General features: G+C 38.3%; 1 protein-coding gene across 5 annotated transcripts in view; it reads left to right on the plus strand.

Moving 5' to 3' along the window:
* The window catches only part of RPAP3 (RNA polymerase II associated protein 3), a 57,633-nt gene that overhangs the window by 26,828 nt on the left and 3,817 nt on the right, over positions 1-26,988 (plus strand). For 2 of the 5 annotated variants that reach the window (XM_035255737.3, XM_035255736.3), the window contains exons 10-16: positions 1,872-1,993; positions 3,969-4,039; positions 4,149-4,250; positions 17,146-17,384; positions 18,680-18,866; positions 19,666-19,763; positions 20,558-20,658. In XM_035255737.3, coding sequence (XP_035111628.2) covers positions 1,872-1,993; positions 3,969-4,039; positions 4,149-4,250; positions 17,146-17,384; positions 18,680-18,866; positions 19,666-19,763; positions 20,558-20,658 — 920 coding nt within the window. The remainder of the gene's footprint in view (positions 1-1,871; positions 1,994-3,968; positions 4,040-4,148; positions 4,251-17,145; positions 17,385-18,679; positions 18,867-19,665; positions 19,764-20,557; positions 20,659-26,988) is intronic. The other 3 variants (XM_035255739.3, XM_035255740.3, XM_035255741.3) reach the window with 3 other exon arrangements.

The following is a 26,988-nucleotide window of genomic DNA, read 5'->3' on the forward strand; positions in this document are numbered from 1 at the left end:
GGTTTGACTAATGCTAAGAGTAATACCTTCTTATAGGTGTGAGATTCTATTTACATTTATAAGATCTATAATTTATAGTATTAGTTTTATTGCTTTAGTGTATAAGCACATTAGTGGAATATACTATACCAAGTTAGCAGAGCATATTTTAAATTAAAAGAACCATATGACTCTTACCTTGTATCTTTTCTAGTTTGGGAACTTCAGATTTTTATATTAATTGTTGGGTGTTATTCAATATGCAATTAAAATGGTTTCCTAAACATTTATCTTCTAAATTTTCTTTGAATTTGGGTGTTCGGAAATTTTTTGATTTACTTATTCAGCAAAAATTTATTGCACTAAAATGTATCAGGTGTTCTGTTAGGTACTGTGGAAGGTATTAAGTGTACAAATATTAAATGTGTAGTTTTTGTTGACGTTTGCAGAGAGTGACAGAAAAGGAGACCAATATTTGTGAAAATACACTAAGAAAATGAGATGAAGGATACCTGCTATGGGCATTCAGGGTGGGAAGAATACTGGGATAGATGGAGTTCAGGCAGGGGAATTCATGGGAAAGCATCTTGAAATAGTTCAAACCAAACTGAAATCTAATGGAGTAGTATGAGTTAGTGAGGTGAAAAACAATTCTAGGGTTCTAGTGCGGGTTTAGAGACATGGGAGTAGGAAGATTCATGGTACTTCCTGGAAAGGGTGAGTGGTCCATATTATGGCTGTTATTGCAGGGGACAGTGGCAGAGAGAAGGCCAGATAGTCAGGCAAGCCCCTGACTTTGCTCTCCAAAGGAGTTTGACTTTATCCTGAAAAGCGTGGGGGCCATGCAGGTATCTTGAATGATATAATCAGGCAAGTAGAAAATACATTGATAAGGGCATGAACACAGATATGTTCTTTATCTTTGCTGAAAAGTGAGTTAGAGAAATCAGAGATGTTTAAGTTAATTAGAAATTCTGATTTTGTTCATATGAGATCTTGTTTTGAGGGGAAGATGACATCCATTTAAGCCTCAGGGAGAATGCAATTACAGGAGCTTTTTTTAAAAAATATTCTCATGAAACTTTTCAAACTTACACAGAAGTAGTATAATAAGCTCCATGTATTCATCATCTAGTTTTAACAAGCCATGTTTTTTTGATCATATTTGTTTCAGCTTTTTCCTTCAAATTATTGTAAAGTAAATCATAAACATGACATTTTATCACTAAAGAAAGGATATTTTATACATATTATCCTAACAAATTAACAATATTTCATTAATGTCATATTAATATATGGGAATGTCTCAGGTTTTTCTGTTGTTGGGTTTCTTTTTTTTTTTTGAGCTCTTCTTAAGCAGCAGAATGAGTAAATCTGTAAGGCTGAATTGATTGCTGCTTGCATGGCTGACTGGAATTTATGCAAAGTATTAGATGATGTGCTATCACATACATAGCGAGTTCTGATTTTTTTGTTTTTCTATGAGTATGGGAGATATACTGTGGGTAAATGTTAATAAAATTTTATTAGAAAACTAATGCTAGTTAAAATTCTAATATAGTACCTGTGCATATTGAGGTTTGGAGAGGAGGTAGGCTGCCAGCAGTGGTATTCTTTTGTCTGCCCTAGTCATACTTTTGCATTATTATTTCATCCCTCCAGCAGACTCTCCTAACTTTTCGTTAATCTGGTAACTTCTGCCTCCTCACCAAATTATTCCAAGATTTGGTGAGAATAAAAAAGTTTATGAAATAGTTCTCCCCTTCAAACACAGATTAAGGAGTTAGTGATTGAAATTATATACAAGCTTTTAAAATTAGAAACTTAAGTTTATATAAAAATTTTCCATAAGCTGCCTTTTTTCCAGTCAGTAATTTTATCATGTTCAATAGATATGAAGAAGCTGAAAAAGACTGCACACAAGCCATTTTATTAGATGGCTCATATTCTAAAGCTTTTGCCAGAAGAGGAACTGCAAGAACATTTCTGGGAAAGCTAAATGAGGCAAAACAAGGTAAGACTTTATAATAGCTGGCACTCAGTCACTCTGATGAGATGCCCAAGTTATAGAAGTAGAGATTTATGTAGCTTACCCATGGTTCAAAGATACTGAACTTAGGGAATTATATTTTCTTTCCACAGTTTAGATGATGAATAGATTTGGAGGCATGCAGCTTCTACAGTGTACCTGATTATCTTTTTGTTTAGTAGCATACAGTACATTCTGGCTAATTGCCAGTCAACATTAATGAAAAATTTTAATTATAGATGAGAGTGGAAAAAGTGATAAAAAGACAAGAATAAAAAGAAAAGGAAGGGAATCAGTGTTGCTGAGCAAAAGGGACTCGGTGCCTGATGTGCTAAAGGCCAATACTGTGAGCAAAAGGGACACAGTGCCTGTGTCCCTTTTTTTTGAGATTTTTGAGAAATCAGATTTTTGAGAAAAGGCTTTATGTTGAAAGTTGACTCCCAGAGAGACAGGAAACAAGCTCAAATCTGTCTCCTTGTTCTAGCTTTAAGGCAGTAATTTTATTAGAAAAGGTGTAGCGGGGTGGATACTGGAGTTAGCAGGTGATTAGTGGAAGGAAAGGGGAAAGTTCTTGGGGATGTGTAACTATCTCTTCATGCTAACTCATGGATTGCATGTGCACATTCAGGGTAGTTAGTATGAAACTTGGTGGAAATTCAGGCCGTGAAATCAGCAAGCTTGTTTTGTGCAAACTCCACTTGGCCATTTTAGTTCCAATGATTTCAGCCAGTATATATATATTTTTTAATCCCAATAAGCAGAGGAAGTTTCATTGTTTCAGCAAGTTGTATCTTTTCCTGTCTGTCATCCTGCAAACTCAAGAATTTCTGTTAGTGATTGATTTTTTTTTTTTAACTCTGCACTGTGGTTTCATCAGCAGGTAGAGAATGGAGGATAATGGAGATCTGTAGTGATGCCATTTTAATTCTTGATACTAGTTTTTTTCCTTGATTTTTTATGGTCTTGTCTTTTAGGTATTCATTTAATTAGTCTTTTCAAAGAACCAACTTGGTTCTCCTGTGTGTGTGTTTTCTATTTAATTTCCTTCTGCTTTTTATTTTATTCCTTCAACTTTATTTCAATTTAATTTGCTGTTTTTCTAGCTTCTGAGATGAGTACTTAGATAATTGATTTTCAGCCTCTGTTCTTTTCTGGTATGTGCATTTAAAATCTGGTAGTTTCTCTTTAAGCCTATTAGTTAGAGCCTGTTTTTTTGTGTGATAAAAAATACATGTAACATTAAATTTATTACTTTAACCATTTTTCAATATATAGTTCAGTGGCATTAAGTACATTTACATTGTTGTGCAGTCATCACCACTGTCCATCTCCAGAACTTTGTCATCATCCCATTCTAAAACTCTATACACATTAAACAATACCTCTCCTTTTCCTCTCCCCCAAGCCCTGGTAATCTCTATTCTACTTTCTGTCTCTGAATTTAAGTATTCTAGATAATCCTGTGTAAGTGGAATCAAGCAGTATTTGTCCTTTTGCCTCTGGCTTATTTAACTTAGCATAATGTCCATGTTGGAGCATGTGTTAGAATTTCATTCCTTTTTAAGGCTGAGTAATACTTTGTTGTATGTCATTCTCTTATTAACATATTACATTTAGCGAGTTACTCTGTCATTTGCTTACATGGTGAACTTTGCTAAGTTAGATGATCTCTAGGCCTTAGTTTTATTACCTTTAAAGTGGGGTTTCGTGAGGGTTACGTGAAAATTCATATAAAACAACTACAATAGCATTCAGTAAATGTTCTTACTATAGCTCTTGTGTTTCCTAGTAATCTGAGTAAAACATCTTGAGCTAAAAATGTGATTACTTGCACTGAGACCTCATTACCTTCTACCCTAATAAAAAAAATGTGATTACTGAGTTTATAATGAACACATATGTGCATATGAAAACTCCACATTTTCATTACATTGTAATATTTTTTAAAAATTCACTTTAGATTTTGAAACTGTTTTACTTCTGGAACCTGGAAATAAGCAAGCAGTAACTGAACTCTCCAAAATTAAGAAGGTAATGTGTTCTTTTCACCAAAACTTAGTCATATTTTCTGAAACATAAATCGATTTATTTGCTGTATGATAAATATTTTGGTAGTTATGATTATAAATTTATGTTCAAGGAATTAATTGAGAAAGGACACTGGGATGATGTCTTTCTTGATTCCACACAAAGACAAAATGTGGTAAAACCCATTGATAATCCACAACATCTTGGATCAAATGTAAGTAAAGCACTTTCATTTTCTCCTTGTCATTTAAATATGTTATATTAAGAGAATTGGAAACCAGCTGTTGTATTAATAAACTCTTAAAGGAAACATTGAAATGTCTTCCTGGGACTTTTTTTTTTTTTTTAAGAATCTTTAAGAAATACTAGTAAAAATTAAAAACAAAAATAAAAAAAAATTCTATCTAGGTCAAAGTAAAAAGAAAAAAAAAAGGAAAAAAATACTCCTAGCATTACTGACATAATAAGGGAAATTTAGCTGTGTTTAGATTTTTGGGGTAAACTTTTAAGTGATTATTTGAATTTAACACTATAAATTTTTTTATTTTTTTTGAGACAGAGTTTCGCTCTTGTTACCCAGGCTGGAGTGCAATGGCCCAATCTCAGCTCACTGCAACCTCCGCCTCCTGGATTTAGGCAATTCTCCTGCCTTAGCCTCCTAAGTAGCTGGGATTACAGGCACGTGCCACCGTGCCCAGCTAATTTTTTGTATTTTTAGTAGAGACGGGGTTTCACCATGTTGACCAGGATGGTCTCGATCTCTTGACATCGTGATCCACCCGTCTCGGCCTCCCAAAGTGCTGGGATTACAGGCGTGAACCACTGCGCCCGGCCCTAAATTTAAATATTTCTACCTATTTATCTTATATTAAAGGAATTTCAGGCAGTTTTACATCTTATAGAAATTAAATGTCTTTGTACTTTTATTACTATTCTGAAGTTAGGATAAACTCATTTGCATCAGGTAAATTATGAAATATACAGAAAAGTACACAGCACAAATTATGATTTAGAGAACAATTGCAAAGTGAGCATCCATGAAACCAGAGTCATAAAATGGAAAGTTATCACCCTCCAAAAACCTCTCTATGTGCCCCTTACTGATCAAGATCCTCTTCCAGCCCTCTTAAACTGTTATGCATAGATGATCCTTTGCATAACACTCAGTTTTCTTTATTAGAAATAACAATTTCATAAGGATGTCAGAACACGTATTTTTATCCTTTTTAATTTTATTTTATTTTTGATTTTTATTTATTTTATTGCATTTTAGGTTTTGGGGTACATGTGCAGAACATGAAAGACAGTTGCATAGGTACACACATGGCAATGTGTTTTGCTTCCTTTCTCCCCTTCACCCACATTTGGCATTTCTCCCCAGGCTATCCCTCCCCAGCTCCCCCACCCGCTGTCCCTCCCCTATTCTCCCCAATAGACCCCAGTGTTTAGTACTCCCTTCCCTGTGTCCGTGTGTTCACATTTCTCCTCACCCGCCTATGAGTGAGAATATGCGGTATTTCATTTTCTGTTCTTGTGTCAGTTTGCTGAGAATGATGTTCTCCAGATTCATCCATGTCCCTACTAAGGACACGAACTCATCATTTGTGATTGCTGCATAATATTCCATGCTGTATATGTGCAACATTTTCCCAGTCCAGTCTATCATCGATGGGCATTTGGGTTGATTCCCAGTCTTTGCTATTGTAAACAGTGCTGCAATGAACATTTGTGTACATGTGTCCTTATAGTAGAACGATTTATAGTCCTTTGGATATATACCCAGTAATGGGATTGCTGGGTCAAATGGAATTTCTGTTTCTAAGGCCTTGAGGAATCGCCACACTGTCTTCCACAATGGTTGAACTAATTTACACTCCCACCAACAGTGTAAAAGTGTTCCTTTTTCTCCACATCCTCTCCAGCATCTGTTGTCTCCAGATTTTTTAATGATCTCCATTCTAACTGGCGTGAGATGTTATCTCAATGTGGTTTTGATTTACATCTCTCTAATGACCAGTGATGATGAGCATTTTTTCATATGATTGTTGGCCTCATATATGTCTTCTTTCGTAAAGTGTCTGTTCATATCCTTTGCCCACTTTTGAATGGGCTTCTTTGTTTCTTTCCTGTAAATCTGTTTGAGTTCTTTGTAAATTCTGGATATCAGCCCTTTGTCAGATGGGTAAACTGCAAAAATTTTTTCCCATTCTGTTGGTTGCCAATTCACTCTAGTGACTGTTTCTTTTGCCGTGCAGAAGCTGTGGAGTTTCATTAGGTCCCATTTGTCTATTTTGGTTTTTGTTGCCAATGCTTTTGGTGTTTTGTTCATGAAGTCCTTGCCTACTCCTATATCCTGGATGGTTTTGCCTAGATTTCCTTCTAGGGTTTTTATGGTGCCAGGTCTTCTGTTTAAGTCTCTAATCCATCTGGAGTTAATTTTAGTGTAAGGCGTCAGGAAGGGGTTCAGTTTCTGCTTTCTGCACATGGCTAGCCTGTTTTGCCAACACCATTTGTTAAACAGGGAATCCTTTCCCCATTGCTTGTTTTTGTCAGGTTTATCAAAGATTGTATGGTTGTAGATATGGTGTACTGCCTCCGGTGCCTCTGTTCTGTTCCATTGGTCTGTATCTCTGTTTTGGTACCAGTACCATGCTGTTTTGATTACTGTAGCCTTGTAGTATAGTTTGAAATCCAGAAGTGTGATGCCCCCCGCTGTGTTCTTTTTGCTTAGAATCGACTTGGCTATGCGGGCTCTCTTTCGGTTCCATATGAAGTTCATGGTGGCTTTTTCCAGTTCGGTGAAGAAAGTCAATGGTAGCTTGATGGGGATAGCATTGATTCTGTAAATTACTTTGGGCAGTATAGCCATTTTCAAGATATTAATTCTTCCTAACCATGAACATGGAATGTTTCTCCATCTGTTTGTGTCCTCTCTTATTTCATTGAGCAGTGGTTTGTAGTTCTCCTTGAAGAGGTCCCTTACGTTCCTTGTGAGTTGTATTCCAAGGTATTTTATTCTCTTTGTAGCAATTGTGAATGGCAGTTCATTCTTAATTTGGCTTTCTTTAAGTCTGTTATTGGTGTAGAGGAATGCTTGTGATTTTTGCACATTGATTTTATATTCTGAGACTTTCCTGAAGTTGCTTATCAGTTTCAGGAGATTTTGGGCTGAGGCGATGGGGTCTTCTAGGTATACTATCATGTCGTCTGCAAATAGAGACAATTTGGCTTCCACCTTTCCTATTTGAATACCCTTTATTTCTTTTTCTTGCCTGATTGCTGTGGCTAGAACTTCCAGTACTATATTGAATAGCAGTGGTGAAAGAGGGCATCCTTGTCTAGTGCCGGATTTCAAAGGGAATGCTTCCAGTTTTTGCCCATTCAGTATGATACTGGCTGTTGGTTTGTCATAAATACCTTTTATTACTTTGAGATACGTTCTATCGATACCGAGTTTATTGAGGGATTTTAGCGTAAAGGGCTGTTGAATTTTGTGGAATGCCTTCTCTGCGTCAATTGAGATAATCATGTGGTTTTTGTTTTTGGTTCTGTTTGTGTGGTGAATTACGTTTATAGACTTGCGTATGTTGAACCAGCCTTGTATCCCCGGGATAAATGCTACTTGATCATGATGGGTAAGTTTTTTGATTTGCTGTTGCAATCGTCTTGCCAATATTTTATTTTATTGAAGATTTTTGCATCTATGTTCATCATGGATATTGGCCTGAAGTTTTCTTTTCTTGTTGGGTCTCTGCTGAGTTTTGGTATCAGGATGATATTGGTCTCATAAAATGATTTGGGAAGGATTCCCTCTTTTTGGATTATTTGGAATAGTTTCAGAAGGAATGGTACCAGCTCCTCTTTGTGTGTCTGGTAGAATTCGGCTGTGAACCCATCTGGACCTGGGCTTTTTTTGTGTGGTAGGCTCTTAATTGCTGCCTCAACTTCGGACCTTGTTATTGGTCTATTAATAGTTTCAGCTTCCTCCTGGTTTAGGCTTGGGAGGACACAGGAGTCCAGGAATTTATTCATTTCTTCCAGGTTTACTAGTTTATGTGCATAGAGTTGTTTGTAATATTCTCTGATGATGGTTTGAATGTGTGGAATCTGTGGTGATTTCCCCTTTATCATTTTTTATTGCATCTATTTGGTTGTTCTCTCTTTTCTTTTTAATCAATCTGGCTGTGGTCTGTCTATTTTGTTGATCTTTTAAAAAAATCAGCTCTTGGATTTATTGATTTTTTGAAGGGTTTTTCGTGCCTCTATCTCCTTCAGTTCAGCTCTGATCTTAGTTATTTCTTGTCTTCTGCTGGGTTTTGAGTGTTTTTGATCTTGCTCCTCTAGCTCTTTCAATTTTGACGATAGGGTGTCAATTTTGGATCTCTGCATTCTCTTCATATGGGCACTTTATTGCTATATATTTTCCTCTAGAGACTGCTTTAAATGTGTCCCAGAGATTCTGGCATGTTGTGTCTTCGTTCTCATTGGTTTCGAAGAACTTCTTTATTTCTGCCTTCGTTTCGTTGATTATCCAGTCAACATTCAAGAGCCAGTTGTTCAGTTTATATGAAGCTGTGTGGTTCTGGGTTGGTTTCTGAATTCTGAGTACTAACTTGATTGCACTATGGTCTGAGAGACTGTTTGTAATGATTTCAGTTGTTTTGCATTTGCTGAGGAGTGCTTTACTTTTAATTATGTGGTCAATTTTAGAGTAGGTGTGATGTGGTGCTGAGAAGAATGTATATTCTGTGGATTTGGGGTGGAGAGTTCTGTAAATGTCTATCAGGTTTGCATGCTCCGGGTCTGAGTTCAAGCCCTGGATATCCTTGTTGATTTTCTGTCTGGTTGATCTGTCTGATATTGACAGTGGAGTGTTGAAGTCTCCCACTATTATTGTGTGGGAGTCTAAGTCTCTTTGTAAGTCATTAAGAACTTGCCTTACGTATCTGGATGCTCCTGTATTGGGTCCATATATGTTTAGGATCATTAGCTCTTCTTGTTTTATCAATTCTTTTACCATTATGTAATGACCTTCTTTGTCTCTTTTGATCTTTTTTGCTTTAAAGTCTATTTTATCAGAGATGAGAATTGCAACTCCTGCTTTCTTTTGCTCTCCATTGGCTTGGTAAATCTTTCTCCATCCCTTTATTTTGAGCCTTTGTGTATCCTTGCATGTGAGATGGGTTTCCTGGATACAGCACACTGATGGGTTTTGGCTTTTTATCCAATTTGCCAGTCTGTGTCTTTTGATTGGTGCATTTAGTCCATTTACATTTAGGGTTAATATTGTCATTTGTGAATTTGATACTGCCATTTTGATGCTAGCTGGCTGTTTTGCCCGTTAGTTGTTGTAGATTCTTCATTATGTTGACGCTCTTTAGCATTTAGTGTGATTTTGGAATGGCTGGTACTGGTTGTTCCTTTCTATGTGTAGTGCCTCTTTCAGGAGCTCTTGTAAAGCAGGCCTGGTGGTGACAAAATCTTTGAGTACGTTCTTGTTCGCAAAGGATTTTATTTTTCCTTCATTTCTGAAGCTCAGTTTGGCTGGATATGAAATTCTGGGTTGAAAGTTCTTTTCTTTAAGGATGTTGAATATTGGCCCCCACTCTCTTCTGGCTTGTAGAGTTTCTGCCGAGAGATCTGCTGTGAGTCTGATGGGCTTCCCTTTGTGGGTGACCCGACCTTTCTCCCTGGCTGCCCTTAGTATTCTCTTTTTTATTTCAACCTTGTTGAATCTGATGATTATGTGCCTTGGGGTTGCTCTTCTTGCGGAGTATCTTTGTAGTGTTCTCTGTATTTCCTGCAATTGAGTGTTGGCCTGTCTTGCTAGGTGGGGGAAATATTCCTGGATAATGTCCTGAAGAATATTTTCCAGCTTGGATTCATTCTCTTCGTTCCCTTCTGGTACACCTATCAAACGTAGGTTATGTCTTTTCACATAGTCCCACATTTCTTGGAGACTTTGTTAATTCCTTTTTGCGCTTTTTTCTCTGATCTGGGTATCTCGTTTTATTTCATTGAGTTGATCTTCAACTTCTGATATTCTTTTTTCTGCTTGGTCAATTCAGCAGTTGAAACTTGTGCATGCTTCGTGAAGTTCTTGTATTGTGTTTTTCAGCTCCTTTAATTCATTCATATTCCTCTCCAAGTTATCCATTCTTGTTATCATTTCCTCGAATCTTTTTTCAAATCTTTTTTCAAGGTTCTTAGTTTCTTTGCGTTGATTTAAAACATGTTCTTTTAGCTCACAAAAGTTTCTCATTATCCACCTTCTGAAGTCTAATTTTATCATTTGGTCACAGTCATTCTCCGTCCAGCTTTGTTCCCTTGCTGGTGAAGAGTTTTGGTCATTTGTAGGAGGCAAGGTGTTGTGGTTTCCGGTGTTTTTCTCCTTTTTGGGCTGGTTTCTTCCCATCTTTGTGGATTTATCCACCTGTCGTCTGTGTAGTTGCTGACTTTTCGATTGGGTCTCTGAGTTGATGCCCAGATTGTTGATGATGAAGTATTTCTGTTACTTGGTTTTCCTTCTACTAATCTAGCCCCTTCACTGTACGATTGCTGAGGTCCACTCCAGGTTCTGCTTTTCTGGGGTGCACCTATAGGGGCTGCGGAACAGTGAGGGATGCTACCAGTTTCTTTTTCTGCTATCTTTGTCCCAGAATGATGCCTGCCAAATGTCAGTCTTTTGGATATAGAGGGGTCAGGGAGCTTCTAGAGGAGACAGTCTGTACTTTATAGGAACTCAAGTGCTGAGCTGTGAGCTCTTTTGTTCATTCAGGGCTGTTAGGCTGCTACATTTAATTCTGTTGCAGCAGAACTCATTAAAAAACCCTTTCTTTTTTCAAATTCTCTGTTTCGGGGGAGTTGGTGCTCTCTTTGTGAGTGTCCGTTGTGCTGTCCTGCCCAGCTAGGAGGCAGTCTAGTTACTATTTGCCTGCCAAGGCTCTGCCCTGTCGGTGTGAGATTCGCCCTGTTGCTGTAGTCTCTGCCCTGCTGCTGCGGTCTCCGCCCTGCTTCCACGGGCTACGCCCTGCAGCAGAGTCTCTCTGTTATAGCGGGTTGCCTCAGCAACGGCAGGCTGCATCAGCAATGGGCATGTACCTCAGTAGGGGATGATTGCCTCTGTAATGGCGGACGCCCCTCCCCCATGGAGCTGCACCGTCCGGGGTTCAGCTGTGCTGTCAGGGAACCTCTCCACCCTGAGCATTTGGAATCGCTGTTTTGTTTGTCCCACTGCATTACCCCAAACACTGTTTTTCTGAAATTTCCTGGCCTCGCTCACTGTCGAAGTTCCATTCAGTCTCAAGTTCAGCCCTCTCAAGTCTCAGATTGCCGGTTCAACAGGGCACCTGGACCATTGCGCTTTGTGCGGAGCGTTGTGTAACGCTGCTGCCCTACAGCGCCGGCTGCCAGCTGCGCCATCCAAAGCCTCTGTCTGGCGTCCCGCGTCTCTTTTATACCTGGGAATTTCCGCGTTCTGTGGGCAACAAAGATCCATCTGGAAATGCGGCCCTGACTCACCCTCTCTGCACATTCACCGAGAGCTTCAATCCTGGGTTGTTCTCACCGTGCCATCTTGAGTCCCCCCCGTTATGTGTGAATTTGGTACTGCTATTTCGATGCTAGCTGGCTGTTTTGCTTGTTAGTTGATGAAGATTCTTCATTTTGTTGATGCTTTTTAGCATTTAGTGTGTTTTTGGAATGGGTGGTACTGGTTGTTCTTTTCTATGTGTAGTGCCTCTTTCAGGAACTCTTGTAAAGCAGGCCTGGTGGTGACAAAATCTCTGAGTACTTGGTTGTTGGCAAAGGATTATATTTTTCCTTCACTTATGAGGCTCAATTTGGCTGGATATGTAATTCTGGGTTGAAAGTTCTTTTCTTTAAGGATGTTGAATATTGGTTCCCACTCTCTTCTGGCTTGTAGAGTTTCTGTCGAGAGATCTGCTGTGAGTCTGATGGGCTTCCCTTTTTTGGTGACCTGATCTTTCTCTGTGGCTGCCCTTAGTATTTTCTCCTTTATTTCAACCCTGGTGAATCTGACGATTATGTGCCTTGGGGTTGCTCTTCTTGCGGAATATCTTTGTGGTGTTCTCTGTATTTCCTGGATTTGAGTGTTGGCCTGTCTTGCTAGGTTGGGGAAATTTTCCTGGATAATACCCTGAAGAGTATTTTCCACCTTGAATTTGTTTTCCTCATCACCTTCTGGTACACCTGTCAAACGTAGGTTAGGTCTCTTCACATAGTCCCACATTTCTTGGAGGCTGTTCATTCCTGCTTGCATTTTATTTTCTCTAATTTTGGTTTCTCATTTTATTTCATTGAGTTGATGTTCGATTTCTGATATTCTTTCTTCTGCTTGGTCAATTTGGCTGTTGAAACTTGTGCATGCTTCGTGAAGTTCTCGTGTTGTGTTTCTCAGCTCCTTCAATTCATTCATATTCCTCTCTAAGTTGTCCATTCTTGTTATCATTTCCTCGAATCCTTTTTCAAATCTTTTTTCAAGGTTCTTAGTTTCTTTGCATTTATTTAGAACATGTTCTTTTAGCTCATGGAAGTTTCTCATTACCCACCTTCTGAAGTCTGATTCTGTCATTTCGTCACAGTCATACTCCGTCCAGCTTTGTTCCCTTGCTTGTGAGGAGTTTTGGTTCTTTGTAGGAGGCGAGGTGTTTTGGTTTTGGGTGTTTTCCTCCTTTTTGCACTGTTTTCTTCCCCTCTTTGTGGATTTATCCACCTATTGTCTGAGTAGTCGCTGACTTTTTGATTGGACTTTTCTCTGAGTTTACACCCCGATTGTTGATGATGAGGTATTTTTGTACTTGGTTTTCCTTCTACCAGTCTAGCTCCTCCGCTGTATGACTGCTGAGGTCCACTCCAGGCCCTGCTTGTCTGTGTTACACCTGTAGCAACTGCGGAACAGTGAGGGATGCTACCAGTTTCTTCTTCTGCTATCTTTGTCCCAGAATGATGCCCGCCAAATGTCAGTCTGATCAGTCCTTTTTGAGGTGACTCTTTGGATATACAGGGGTCAGGGAGTTGCTTGAGGAGATGGTCTGTGCTTTATAGGAGCTGAAGTGCTGAGCTGTGAGCTCCGTTGTTCATTTAGGGCTGTTAGGCTGATATGTTTAAGTCTGCTTCAGCAGAACTCATAAAACTCCTTTTTTTCCTCAGATGCTCTGTTTCTGGGAGTTGGGGCTTTTTTTATGAGTGTCCGTTGCACTATTTTGCACAGCTAGGAGGCAGTCTAGTCACTATTTGCCTGCCGAGGCTCCGGCCTGCTTGTGTGGGGTCCGCCCTGTTGTTGCTGGCTCTGCCCTGCAGCCGCGGTCTCCGCCCTGCTGCCACGGGCTCTGCCCTGTGGTGGAGTCTTTCTGTTATGGCGGGTTGCCTGGGCAATGGCAGGCTGCATCAGCAATGGGAGTGTACCCATTAGGGGCAGATTGCCTCGGTAATGGCGGACGCCCCTCCCCCACTGAGCTGCACCATCCTGGGTTCAGTTGTGCCCATAGTGAAACTCTCCACCTGGAGTGTTTTGAATCGCCGTTTTGTTTGTCCCTGTGGGGGTGAAACCCAACGAGCCTGTCACCTGGCTCCCTGCCTCAGAGCGCCTTTCTTTTTTTTTTAAGTTGAATGGTTGGCTCTCTTCCAGGTGTTTTAGTCGCCTGCTGTTAGTGCACCAGGATCTGTGTGATTTCCCATGCAGTGATCCACTGCAGTGGGTCAAACCCCAGTTCCCAGGAATCTCCTGGTCTAGCTCACTGTCCAAGTCCCATTTAATCAGATGAATATGCTAATCTGCCCTCCCAAATCTCAGATTGCGGGTTTAACAGGGCACCTGGACCAGTTTGTTTTGTGTGGAGTGTTGCGGAGTGCCGCTGTGCTGCGGCGCTGGCCAAAGTGACCGCACCAGCCAAAACAGCTGCACTGGCATCCTGTGTCTCTCCTACACCTGGGAATTTCCCCGTTCTGTGGGCCACAAAGATCCGTCTGGAAATGCGGCTTTGACTCACCCTCTGCGCGTTCACTGAGAGCTGCAATCCTCAGTTGTTCTTACCGCGCCATCTTGAATCCTTTTATCCTTTTTTTAATAAAGACAGAAAAGGAGAGAAAGTTAGTTTTGCTACATTTGTATTAGTAGTTAGTAGCAAATAGATATCTTAGTTTAATTCTTTTCCAGTGCACTTAATATGACTGTTTTTTGTTTTTGTTTTTGTTTTTGAGACATAGTTTGCTCTTGTCCTTTAGGATGGAGTGCAGTGGTGTGATCTCAGCTCACTGCAACCTCCACCTCCTGGGTGAAAGTGGTTCTCCTACCTTAGCCTCCGGAATAGCTGGGATTACAGGCATACCACCATGCCTGGCTAATTTTTGTATTTTTAGTAGAGACAGAGTTTCACCATGTTGGTCAGACTGGTCTTGAACCCTTGACTTTAAGTGATCTTCCTACCTCTTGATCTTTGGGATTTCGGCCTCCTAAAGTGCTAGAATTACAGGCGTTAGCCACTGTGCCTGGCCTATTATGACTGTATTCTTGATAATACTGGTTTTGTGTGTTGTGTGTTCCAGGAATAAAACTAGTAATTTTTATATATTCATTTACTATTCTTTTCAGTAAAAGTGATTATATATTTAATTAAATTTAGCTTAAACTTCTATATCTTTGTAATACTTCTTTACAGAAATTAATTCACAAGTTTACAAAAGGCCTTTGTTAGATATCACTGTCCATGATTAAAACATGGACATAAAAACATTGCCATATATGTGTAATATTCCATGACTAATATATCGTAAGTAGCTTTTACACATTTGTTGGGTCCTCCTTGTTAAAAATGAATTTATGTTAATAGTTGTGAAAATGCAACATAAATTTGAATCTCTTATGACATTATGACAAAACAAAACAGCTCTAGGAAATGAGAAAACTCAGAGTAAACCATTCTGTAAATGATCCAAAACAAACTAAATTAGTATTCTAGTGGGAAAGGAAAAAAATTGCTGTTTATTTTTATAATGGATCTTCATGATAAAAATAATGTGGGCATTATTTTTAAAAAGTAGAGGATAGCAGTTTGGTATAATGCCTCTGAGACTGGATTTGAGCCCCACTTGATAAATTTAGCAATCTTGAACAAGTTAGTTAATTCCTGTGTTATGCTTACTTTTTCTCCTTAAGTTGAGAATAGCTCAAAGATTAGTTTATACCAAGGGAAATAATATGCATAAATGCGAAGGCAATTTCAGGTGTAACAAATTTTAATTTCCTTTGTAGTCACCTATTTGTGACAACACCTGGACACCAGGGGAAATGATCAGAAAAGAAAGGAAGACTACAAAAAGTAGAGCGTGCGCGAGAGTCCCAGGATTATTCCAATGAGAGGCTATGCTGGGGTAGTCTGTGCTTGAAGGGCTGGCAGCTGGGAGGTATTTATAGCAAACCTCTAGACAGAGTGTAGGAGAGCAGAGATGTAGGTGAACTTGGGCCTTGTGTTTCCCTACTAATTTTCTGCTAAAATGTCTTATTTTGCTTTATTTACTTTTTTTTTTCCCCCCATTTTTCTGTTGCCTGATGTCAAAACTTCACCTTCTGTTTGGTCTTTTTTTTCTCTCTCTTTTTTTTGAAATGGTCATAATATACAACTAAATAAAATGTTAGGCTTCTGAGTCATGATTTTAAAAAAGGAATGGATTGAACCTTTCATATTTTCTTAAGTTCTTTCTTTCTATAGTGGTTTCTTTTATGGTTTACTCCTGTTACCAGCATACTGTTGTTCCCTTCAGTCCTTCCAATTGTCATCAGTGACTTTCAGCGGCTTTCAGTACCCCGGGTCTATACTTAACAGAGGCCATTGATTAGGAAATTTATAAATTCAAATCATTATTTACATATCTGTTATCAAGGAAAAAGGTTTAATACTAACACATATGCATTCTTGATCAATATCTTGAGTAAAAACTATTGCTGATATAGTTGTTAGCAAAGCATAGGCCTTAATATGATTATTCTTTAAAATAGAACTACTTGAAGGATTCTGTTACAAATTTTCTTACAGCTTTTTCATTTTTTGTACCTTCAATTGTTTTTCTCTTTTTTAAAGATAATCAATTTTCAAACATATACAAAAGTAGTAATAGCTACAACTGTTAATATTTATAAAATTTAGAAGAAGCTTTTCTTGTTTCATTTTTCAATATTCTTGGTGGAACAGCAGTTCCTCAGTGTATTTCTGTGTGTTTGGTATGATTATATAGTGAAGAATATTGTTATATTTTACTAAATGTAATTATATAAATATATAATTAAATATAACAGGACTGTATATCAAAATAAGTTGAAAATGACACATGTAGTGATCAAGATAAACAGTAAAAGCCATTTATTTTATTAAATTGGAAAAAAGAGTTTACTTTTACCAATTTTGTGAATATTACTTGACAGATTTTTAATCCTGGGCTAGTTTTATCCAGCTGCTACATATTTAGACAGTGTGCTTAGGTTTTAGTGATAGTCTACCCATACACAATGCTGGTTATTGTCTGCCCTTATTCCACTTGCCTTCAGTTAGTCCACAACACTGCTGTTGGTTTGGTAATTCCTTCATTGTATTGCCCCTAGAATAAAGTCCAAACTCCTTTCATGGCATCCAAGTCCCTTTATAAACTGTCTTCAAGCAGCCTTTCAGGCTTTGCCTTGACCACTCCTTGCCTTGCATCAGCCTGTTGGACTTCTTACCTTTCCACTGACCATGCTGCACCCTTCAACTTTGCCATTCCTGTGTGCTTTTTCTGTGAAGGCTTCCCTCATGCCAGTGTTTATCTTCCTAAGTGTATTTTCTTAGCATTTTGTGCTTTCATCTCTTAAACAGACCCATGGCCTTGTTATTATTTACATATACATGTCTGTCTCCCCTGTTTAGACCTACCTGGGATAAGTGCTATGTATAGTTTTTTATTTTTGTATTATTAGACTCCTAAGTCTGTCTAGCCACCAAATTGAATTTACTCATCACTGGGATATTAGCCATAAGAGCATTGCAGCATTTTAACTTGTGACCCTAAAATAGGAAACCTTTAATTTATTGATTTAAGGAATTGTTTAATTGTTTTAGAAACCACTCAAGAAGGTTATTATTGAAGAAACTGGTAATTTGATACAGACTATTGATGTGCCAGACAGCACTACTGCTGCTGCTCCAGAAAGTAATCCTATTAATGTAGCAAATGTGACAGCAGCCACAGGCACCACAAATAAGAAGAATTCAAGCCAAGATGACCTTTTTCCCCCAAGTGATACTCCAAGAGCAAAAGTATTGAAAATAGAAGAAATCAGTGACACATCATCTTTACAGTGAGTAGAAATGATCATCTAGCATGCTGATAATTCCACTGGAGAATTGATATTACTGAGACTTCTGATTTGTACTAATCATGCTAATTTTTTGAACTGCCTAACTTAAGGTTCTAGTTTTTCTTTTTTATTTGTACTTACTTTAAGAGCGATTTTTCACCATAGTGTGAAATTTAGAGATGATAAGAAGATGTCTTGAAAATTGATTTTGTTTAAAAATTTTTAGTTTGGCTAGGCGCGGTGGCTCACACCTGTAGTCCCAGCACTTTGGGAGGCTGAGGCGGGTGGATCATGAGGTCAAGAGATCGAGACCATCCTGGTCAACATGGTGAAACCCTGTCTCTACTAAAAATACAAAAAATTAGCTGGGCATGGTGGTGCGTGCCTGTAATCCCAGCTACTCAGGAGGCTGAGGCAGGAGAATTCCCTGAACCCAGGAGGTGGAGGTTGCAGTGAGCCGAGATCGCGCCATTGCACTCCAGCCTGGGTAACTAACAAAAGTGAAACTCCGTCTCAAAAAAAAAAAAAAAATTTCAGTTCTAGGATTTCAGTGTATATGTTTTATTATTTAGTTCAACAAAATTTTAGTTTTTTAAAAAGAAAGCTTCATAAAATTGTAGAATTTAAGCATTGCCATCCTTTCATCCATTAATATTTAAGATTTGTAGACTCTAACTTTTGTTTGGTGTTGAAAAAATAGTTTACGTGTTTTTTCTTAATAATGAGAATATAGAATATATAGACTAATTAGTTTCGTTTTGAGGTATGGAAACCTTACTCATATTGCCACCCAACAAACTTGCTAAGAATTATTTTTTAAACTTTGAACTTCAGTAGTAATTTTATTTAAAGCGATAGAAATGAATTAGATAGAAGGATAGATTGTGGGACAATACTAAATAGGCAATTTTTTTTTCTGAAGAAGCATTTCTTCCTTTTTTGGAATATTTTGAAAATGATCATTCAGATCTTTGAAAGACCAAGTCATTAGTGTATGTGACATAATGACCGAAATATATAGGAATGGTGTACTCAAAATGTGGATAGGCTAGTTTCCTAGCAGATAAGAATAGTCATTACATAGCCAGCATGTGAAAATTTGCAAGAGCATAATCTATTTTGCCAAAGAATGTTTATATATTATTAGCTGAAATAATTGAATACTTGTAGAATACAAATAGATTGTTAATACAATATTAATAGGGTCAAAAGTTTAAAAATTATATTGATGGCTCCTTGATTGAGCTATGATTATTTATGGTTCTTTTCTGTTTGATACCTCTGAAATATTTCAGACCTCAAACCAGTTTGAAACAGGATGTATGTCAATCTTACAGTGAGAAAATGCCTATACAGATAGTACAAAAACCTGCTCAGTTTGTCACAACTGTTCTTCCTCCAATTCCTGCAAACTCGTTCCAGCTTGAATCTGATTTCAGACAATTGAAAAGTTCTCCAGATATGTTGTATCAGTATTTAAAGGTAAGAGAGAGGAAGCTAGTAGTTCTGTTGCAAGTAAAAGGTCAAAGAACTTCTTTTGTCACTTTATAATAACAGTGCCATATTTTTTGTGGGATATTATTGGAGAAATTATTGTAGAATACATCACCCTGGTCAGACCATTTAAAAATATTTACAACTAGGGAACCTTGATGTTCTCCTTTGGAAATAGATTCTGTGTCAAATTTTATTATCTCAACTTAATCTAATTTCATATATATTAGCTTAAGCTTAATCCTTCATAAAAATTCTAAAATACATATAGTATCTTCTGTGTGCCAAGTAGTGCTTGCAATATTTAGGCAATCATTCTCCTAAAAATAAGCTTTTATTTGCTCTAAGAAAAAGAATCAAATCCTATGAAATTTAGCAAATAATGAATTAGCATGGTTTTTTCAAGTGTAATGATAGTAACATTTCCTTATAATTATGCAATATAAAATTACTTCCAAATACATTTTCTCATGTAATTCTACTTTTTAAAATCTCTAGTTATATTTATTGTTCTTTGAGAGCCCTCTTAAGTTTCCTGTCTCTCTTAGGATGGTGTATATCTCTTCTGCCCATAAGATTTTTCTGTGGCTAGAGCAGAGTGATTATCATGCAGTTCCTGTAACTCATTCTTCTATCATAATTGCATTTTAATGTGATTTTATTATTCATAAGTGCTAATGCATAGTAGTTATTCTTTACTATTTTTACCCAAGCAATTATTATATAATTTGTGATATGTAAGTGTTGCCATCAAGTAATTGTCTAACTTTTAATTTTTTTTTCCAAGCAAATTGAACCATCTTTGTATCCTAAGTTGTTTCAGAAAAATCTGGATCCGGATATATTCAACCAGATCATTAAAATTCTGCATGACTTTTACATTGAGTAAGTCAAGGATTTTTTGGTTATCCAGTTATCCAGTCCTCAATGTCACTGATAGGTTCTTGGAAACTGCAACTTTCATTGAAATGATTAAACCATAGGAACTTAAGCCTTGTTTATATCAGCTGGCCTATGGTAAAATTGGTTTGTTTATACAGTATGCTGTAAAGTGCAAGAGTCAAAGGAAAGCTGGGGAAGAGAGTTTTAGACTGAAGGAATGATACGTGCAGTGCTTCTGAGGCAGGAAAGAGCAAATGAGTCCAGAGAATTTAAAGTAGTATGGCTGGATTATAGAATGAGGAGCCTTTCAAGAGCCTTTTGATGATGTTAAGTAAGAATTTACTGTACTTTCATATTATAATGCTATGCTATTTGCAATGATTTGGGAAGTTTATTCTCTTTGAATATATGTAGCAAATTAACATCATATAGCAAAATTAGCTTTTTTGTAAGTTTCATTGTTACAGAATTTGCAAGGAAATGACAAGTACAGACAATAAAAAGGAAAAGTTTAAAAGGGAGGAAAAAGGACTCTAATTTTTTTTGTAGAGAAAAGTAGGGTGTGGAAGTGACCAATGCTTTAACAGCATAATAGTTTCTGTGCTAAGCTCTCATTTAAGAATATTATAATTTCTTCAATTGACTTAATACATTTCTTCATTTGGGCACTTAAACATAGGTAATATCCAGGGGGGAAAAATGATATCATTTATGTATAATTAGAAGTATTGTGTTAGTAAACAGAATTATTAATAAATGAGCTACTTTTAACTTATTTTATATTTGGATTATTTCAGGAAAGAAAAGCCATCACTCATCTTTGAAATCTTACAAAGACTTTCTGAACTAAAAAGGTTTGATATGGCAGTGATGTTTATGTCAGAAACAGAGAAAAAGAGTAAGTTCTATGAAAGTTTTCCTATGTTTGTTTATTCTTGTACATTCCTTTAATCATTCAACAAATAACAGCTGACATTTAATATTTACTGTGTATAAAGTTATATTTAATCAAATAAAAAAAAAGACACTCTTGTATTTGAGTGTTTTTTTTTCTTTATTTTCCTGAAACGACTATAGCCCAAAACTCTGTGTAACTGCAGTTTCTGCACAGTGCAATTTTGCTTTAATTAGGATTTCTCAAAATGGACTCTATCTGATGTGGAAATAAAAAAGAAATACAATTCTTGAGGCTCATCACCTGCCACTCATTACTCCTTATTCTATAATCCAGCCATACTACTTTAAATTCTCTGGACTCATTTGCTCTTTCCTGCCTCAGAAACACTGCACGTATCATTCCTTCAGTCTAAAACTCTCTTCCTCAGCTTTCCCTTTGACTCTTGAACTTCTTTGGGAATTCAGCTAAGATCAAACTCTAGGATTAAGTTACCTCTCTCAGATTAGATCAGGCCTTTCTTGTACCTCACTCAGTTACATGACCTGTGGCTTTGATCCTTTACATACTCAGTGACAGTAGGAACTCAACCATTATACCATTTACTGCATTTTCAAATAGAAGAGCTCAGACTATGGAGCTGGACTGCCTGGGTTCAAATCCTGGGTCTGACTTCCTAGCTATATGACCTTAGTCAAGTTTCTTAGCCTCTCTATACTTCAGTTTCCTCCTCTGTAAAAGGAGGAAACAGTACCCACACTTCATGATATTGTCAGGACTAACAATACCATTTTAACTGTTCTTGTTATCCAATTTAATTAATAAATATAATTTAATATAATCAACTTATTTAACTATATATATAATTTTTTTTAAAATTAACAAAAAGAACTCAGTGTATCATTTTCAGATATTTCCTGTACTAAGCATACATGGACTTCTTTTATTTCTTCTTTATCTTTTTAGCAGTGATGTTGAATGATTTTAAATCAAAAAGAAAGATACTTTTGAAATTATACTTAGGAAAATGGACATGTAATTTAGATGTATTTTTCTTTAGGCCAGGCATGGTAGCTTATACCTGTAATCCCCTTACTTTAGGAGGTTAAGGTAGGAGGATCACTTGAGACCAGCCTGGCCAACAAGGCAAAACCCTGTCTTTATAAAAATTCCAAAAATTAGCCAGTTGTGGTGGTGTGTGTCTATAGTCCCAGCTACTCAGGGGGCTGAGATGGGAGAACCGTTTCAGTGCAGGAGGTTGAGGCTGCAGTGAGCCATGATTGTGCCACTGCATTACAGCCTAGGCAACAGAGTGAGACCCTGCCTCAAATAAATAAAGAAAAATAAAGTAGATATACATTTTTAATAGTGGGGGTTTAAACCAAAAGTTTTGGTTTTAGCTTTAGTTAACCAGAAATGTTCCTTGAAATCCCTGAAAAATGTTACTCTTTCTTATTATTGTTTTGACCTCATCTTACCACTCTTTTTTCAACCACTGTGCCCCATTGTAGTGGCTTTACATAGCTTTTAAGATACCAAACTGCCAGCTGAGTGTGGGGCTCACGCCTGTAATCCCAGCACTTTGGGAGGCCAAGGTGGGTGAATCACCTGAGGTCAAGAGTTGAAGACCAGCCTGGCCAACATGGTGAAACCCCATCTCTACTAAAAAAAAAAAAGAATTAGCTGGGTCTAGTGGTGTGTGTCTGTAATCCCAGCTACTTGGGAGGCTGAGGCAGAATTGCTTGAACCTGGGAGATGGAGGTTGCAGTGAGGCTGAGATTGTGCCATTGTACTCCAGCCTGGGCAACAAGAGTGAAACTCCATCTCAAAACATAAATAAACACACACAGCCCCCAAACTTCATCTCAAAAAATTAACACACACACACACACACCCACCAACCAAGCTGCCAAACTTATTTTGGCCTCAAGGACTTTGTGTTTGGTTCTTCTCTCAACTTAGAATATCTTCCTGCATATCTTCACTTTTGTGCTGCTTCATTTAGTTTTCACCTATCACCACTTCAGAGACGTCTTTTTTCACCAACCCGCCATCACCCTCTGTCTTCTCACTCTACTTAATTTTTCTTCATAATACATTACTAGCTGACAGTGGTTCATGTGTATGTTTATTATATCTATCTAGTAGAATGAAAACTCCATAACAGCAGAAATTTTGTCCACCTGGTTCACTGGACCTCAGTGCTAGTACATAATAACCCCTCAGTGTCAATGTATTGAATGAATGAATTTTTTGTTTCTCTAATGTGATAAGTTCAAGATGTCTGGTAATGCAAGTGAGCTCTTCAGACTGGCTGACCAATACTACTGTCTTGATGGGGTTGAAGTTAAACATGGAAAAACACTTAGAATGGTTCTGGTATATAATTAAGCATTCACTAAATACTTAGCTGTTTTTTTTTTTTTTTAATTTTTTATTGCATTTTAGGTTTTGGGGTACATGAACAGAGCATGCAAGACAGTTGCGTAGGTACACACATGGCAGTGTGTTTTGCTTCCTTTCTCCCCTTCACCCACATTTGGCATTTCTCCCCCGGTTATCCCTCCCCACCTCTCCCTCCCACTGGCCCTCCCCTTTTCCCCCCAATAGACCCCAGTGTTTAGTACTCCCCTTTCTGTGTCCACGTGTTCTCATTTTTCATCACCCACCTATGAGTGAGAATATGCGGTGTTTCATTTTCTGTTCTTGTGTCAGTTTGCTGAGGATGATGTTCTTCATATTCATCCATGTCCCTACAAACGACACAAACTCATCATCTCTGATTGCTGCATAATATTCCATGGTGTATATGTGCCACATTTTTCCAATCCAGTCTGTTATCAATGGGCATTTGGGTTGATTCCAGGTCTTTGCTATTGTAAACAGTGCTGCAATGAACATTCGTGTACATGTGTGCTTATAGTAGAATGATTTATAGTCTTTTGGATATATACCCAGTAATGGGATTGCTGGGTCAAATGGAATTTCTATTTCTAAGGCCTTGAGGAATCGCCACACTGTCTTGCACAATGGTTGAACTAATTTACACTCCCACCAACAGTGTAAAAGTGTTCCTTTTTCTCCACATCCTCTCCAGCATCTGTTGTCTCCAGATTTTTTAATGATCGCCATTCTAACTGGTGTGAGATGTTATCTCAATGTGGTTTTGATTTGCATCTCTCTGATGACCAGTGACGATGAGCATTTTTTCATATGATTGTTGGCCTCATATATGTTTTCTTTCGTAAAGTGTCTGTTCATATCCTTTGCCCACTTTTGAATGGGCTTCTTTGTTTTTTTCTTGTAAATCTGTTTGAGTTCTTTGTAAATTCTGGATATCAGCCCTTTGTCAGATGGGTAAACTGAAAAAATTTTTTCCCATTCTGTTGGTTGCCGATCCACTCTAGTGACTGTTTCTTTTGCCGTGCAGAAGCTGTGGAGTTTGATTAGGTCCCATTTGTCTATTTTGGCTTTTGTTGCCAATGCTTTTGGTGTTTTGTTCATAAAGTCCTTGCCTACTCCTATGTCCTGGATAGTTTTGCCTAGATTTCCTTCTAGGGTTTTTATCGTGCCAGGTCTTGTGTTTAAGTCACTAATCCATCTGGAGTTAATTTTAGTGTAAGGTGTCAGGAAGGGGTCCAGTTTCTGCTTTCTGCACATGGCTAGCCAGTTTTTCCAACGACATTTGTTAAACAGGGAATCCTTTCCGCATTGCTTGTTTTTGTCAGGTTTATCAAAGATTGTATAGTTGTAGATATGTTTTGTTGCCTCCGGTGCCTCTGTTTTGTTCCATTGGTCTATATCTCTGTTTTGGTACCAGTACCATGCTGTTTTGATTACTATAGCCTTGTAATGTAGTTTGAAATCCGGTAGTGTGATGCCCCACGCTGTGTTCTTTTTGCTTAGAATTGACTTGGCTATGCGGGCTCTCTTTTGGTTCCATATGAAGTTCATGGTGGTTTTTTCCAGTTCTGTGAAGAAAGTCAATGGTAGCTTGATGGGGATAGCATTGATTCTGTAAATTACTTTGGGCAGTATAGCCATTTTCACAATATTAATTCTTCCTAACCGTGAACATGGAATGTTTCTCTATCTGTTTGTGTCCTCTCTGATTTCGTTGAGCAGTGGTTTGTAGTTCTCCTTGAAGAGGTCCCTTACGTTCCTTGTGAGTTGTATTCCAAGGTATTTTATTCTTTTTGTAGCAATTGTGAATGACAGTTCGTTCTTGATTTGGCTTTCTTTAAGTCTGTTATTGGTGTAGAAGAATGCTTCTGATTTTTGCACATTGATTTTATATCCTGAGACTTTGCTGAAGTTGCTTATCAGTTTCAGGAGTTTTTGGGCTGAGGCGATGGGGTCTTCTAGGTATACTATCATGTCGTCTGCAAATAGAGACACTTTGGCTTCCACCTTTTCTATTTGAATACCCTTTATTTCTTTTTCTTGCCTGATTGCTCTGGCTAGAACTTCCAGTACTATATTGAATAGGAGTGGTTAAAGAGGGCATCCTTGTCTAGTGCCGGATTTCAAAGGGAATGCTTCCAGTTTTTGCCCATTCAGTATGATATTGGCTGTTGGTTTGTCATAAATAGCTTTTATTACACTGAGATACGTTCCATCGATACCGAGTTTATTGAGGGTTTTTAGCATAAAGCGCTGTTGAATATTGTCAAATGCTGTCTCTGTGTCAATTGAGATAATCATGTGGTTTTTGTTTTTGGTTCTGTTTGTGTGGTGAATTACGTTTATAGACTTGCGTATGTTGAACCAGCTTTGCATTTCTGGGACGGAATCCTACTTGATCACGATGAATAAGTTTTTTGATGTGCTGTTGCAATCGGCTTGCCAGTATTTTATTGAAGATTTTTGCATCTATGTTCATCATGGATATTGGCCTGAGGTTTTCTTTTCTTGTTGGGTCTCTGCCGGGTTTTGGTATCAGGATGATGTTGGTCTCGTAAAATGATTTGGGAAGTATTCCCTCTTTTTGGATTATTTGGAATAGTTTTAGAAGGAATGGTACCAGCTCCTCTTTGTGTGTCTGGTAGAATTCAGCTGTGAACCCGTCTGGACCTGGGCTTTTTTTGTGTGGTAGGCACAGCTAGGACGCAGACTAGCCACTGTTTCCCTGCCGAGGCTCCGCTCTGCTGTTGTGTGGTTCGCCCTATTGTGCACTCTGCTATTCTGCTGTGTTCTCCGCCATGCCCTGCAGCGGAGTCTCTCTGTTGTAGCGGGTTGCCTTGGCAACGGCAGGCTGCGTCAGCATTGGGCGTATATCTCAGTAGGGACGGGTTGCCTCGGCAACAGCTAGCTGCGTCAGCAATTGGCGTGTATCTCAGTTGGGGCGGGTTGCCCCATTAATGGTCGGCGCCCCTCCCCCACAGAGTGTCTCGGGCCATCTGCACAGGGATTGTTTGAAATCGTGGTTTTGTTCGTCCCACTGGGCCACCTTAAACGCTCTGTCCCTGAAATCCCCTGGGCTGGCCCACTGTCCAACTCTCGCTCAGTCTCAAGTCCAGCCCTCTCACGTCTCCGGTTGCCGGTTCAACAGGGCACCCGGACAAGCGCGCCCTGTGGGGAGCGCTGGGCAGGGCCGGCTGCCGCCACCCCGGCTGCTGGCTTCGCCAGGCAGAGGTTCTGCCTTGCATCCCCCGTCTCCTCTTCACTTGGGAATTTCCCCGTTCTGTGGGCAACAAAGATCAGTCTGGAAAATCAGCTCCAACTCTCCTCTCTGTGGACTCAACGAGAGCTCCAATCCTGGGTTGTTCTCACAGCGCCATCTTTGTCTCTTTTCTTTTTAATCAATCTGGCTAGTGGTCTGTCTATTTTGTTGATCTTTTCAAAAAACCAGCTCTTGGATTTATTGATTTTTTGAAGGGTTTTTCGTGTCTCAATCTCCTTCAGTTCAGCTCTGATCTTAGTTATTTCTTGTCTTCTGCTGGGTTTTGAGTTTTTTTGTTCTGGCTTATCTAGCTCTTTCAATTTTGACAATAGGGTGTCAATTTTTGATCTCTCCATTCTCCACATATGGGCACTTATTGCTATATACTTTCTTCTAGAGACTGCTTTAAATGTGTCCGAGAGATTCTGGCATGTTGTGTCTTCGTTCTCATTGGTTTTGAAGAACTTCTTTATTTCTGTCTTCATTTCATTGTTTACCCAGTCAACATTCAAGAGCCAGTTGTTCAGTTTCCATGAAGCTGTGTGGTTCTGGGTTGCTTTCTGAATTCTGAGTTCTAAGTTGATTGCATTATGGTCTGAGAGGCTGTTTGTTATGATTTTAGTTGTTTTGCATTTGCTGAGCAGTGCTTTACTTCCAATTATGTGGTCAAT

The sequence above is a fragment of the Callithrix jacchus genome, chromosome 9 (assembly GCF_049354715.1).
Source record: "Callithrix jacchus isolate 240 chromosome 9, calJac240_pri, whole genome shotgun sequence".
NCBI classification, from domain to species: Eukaryota; Metazoa; Chordata; class Mammalia; order Primates; family Cebidae; genus Callithrix; species Callithrix jacchus.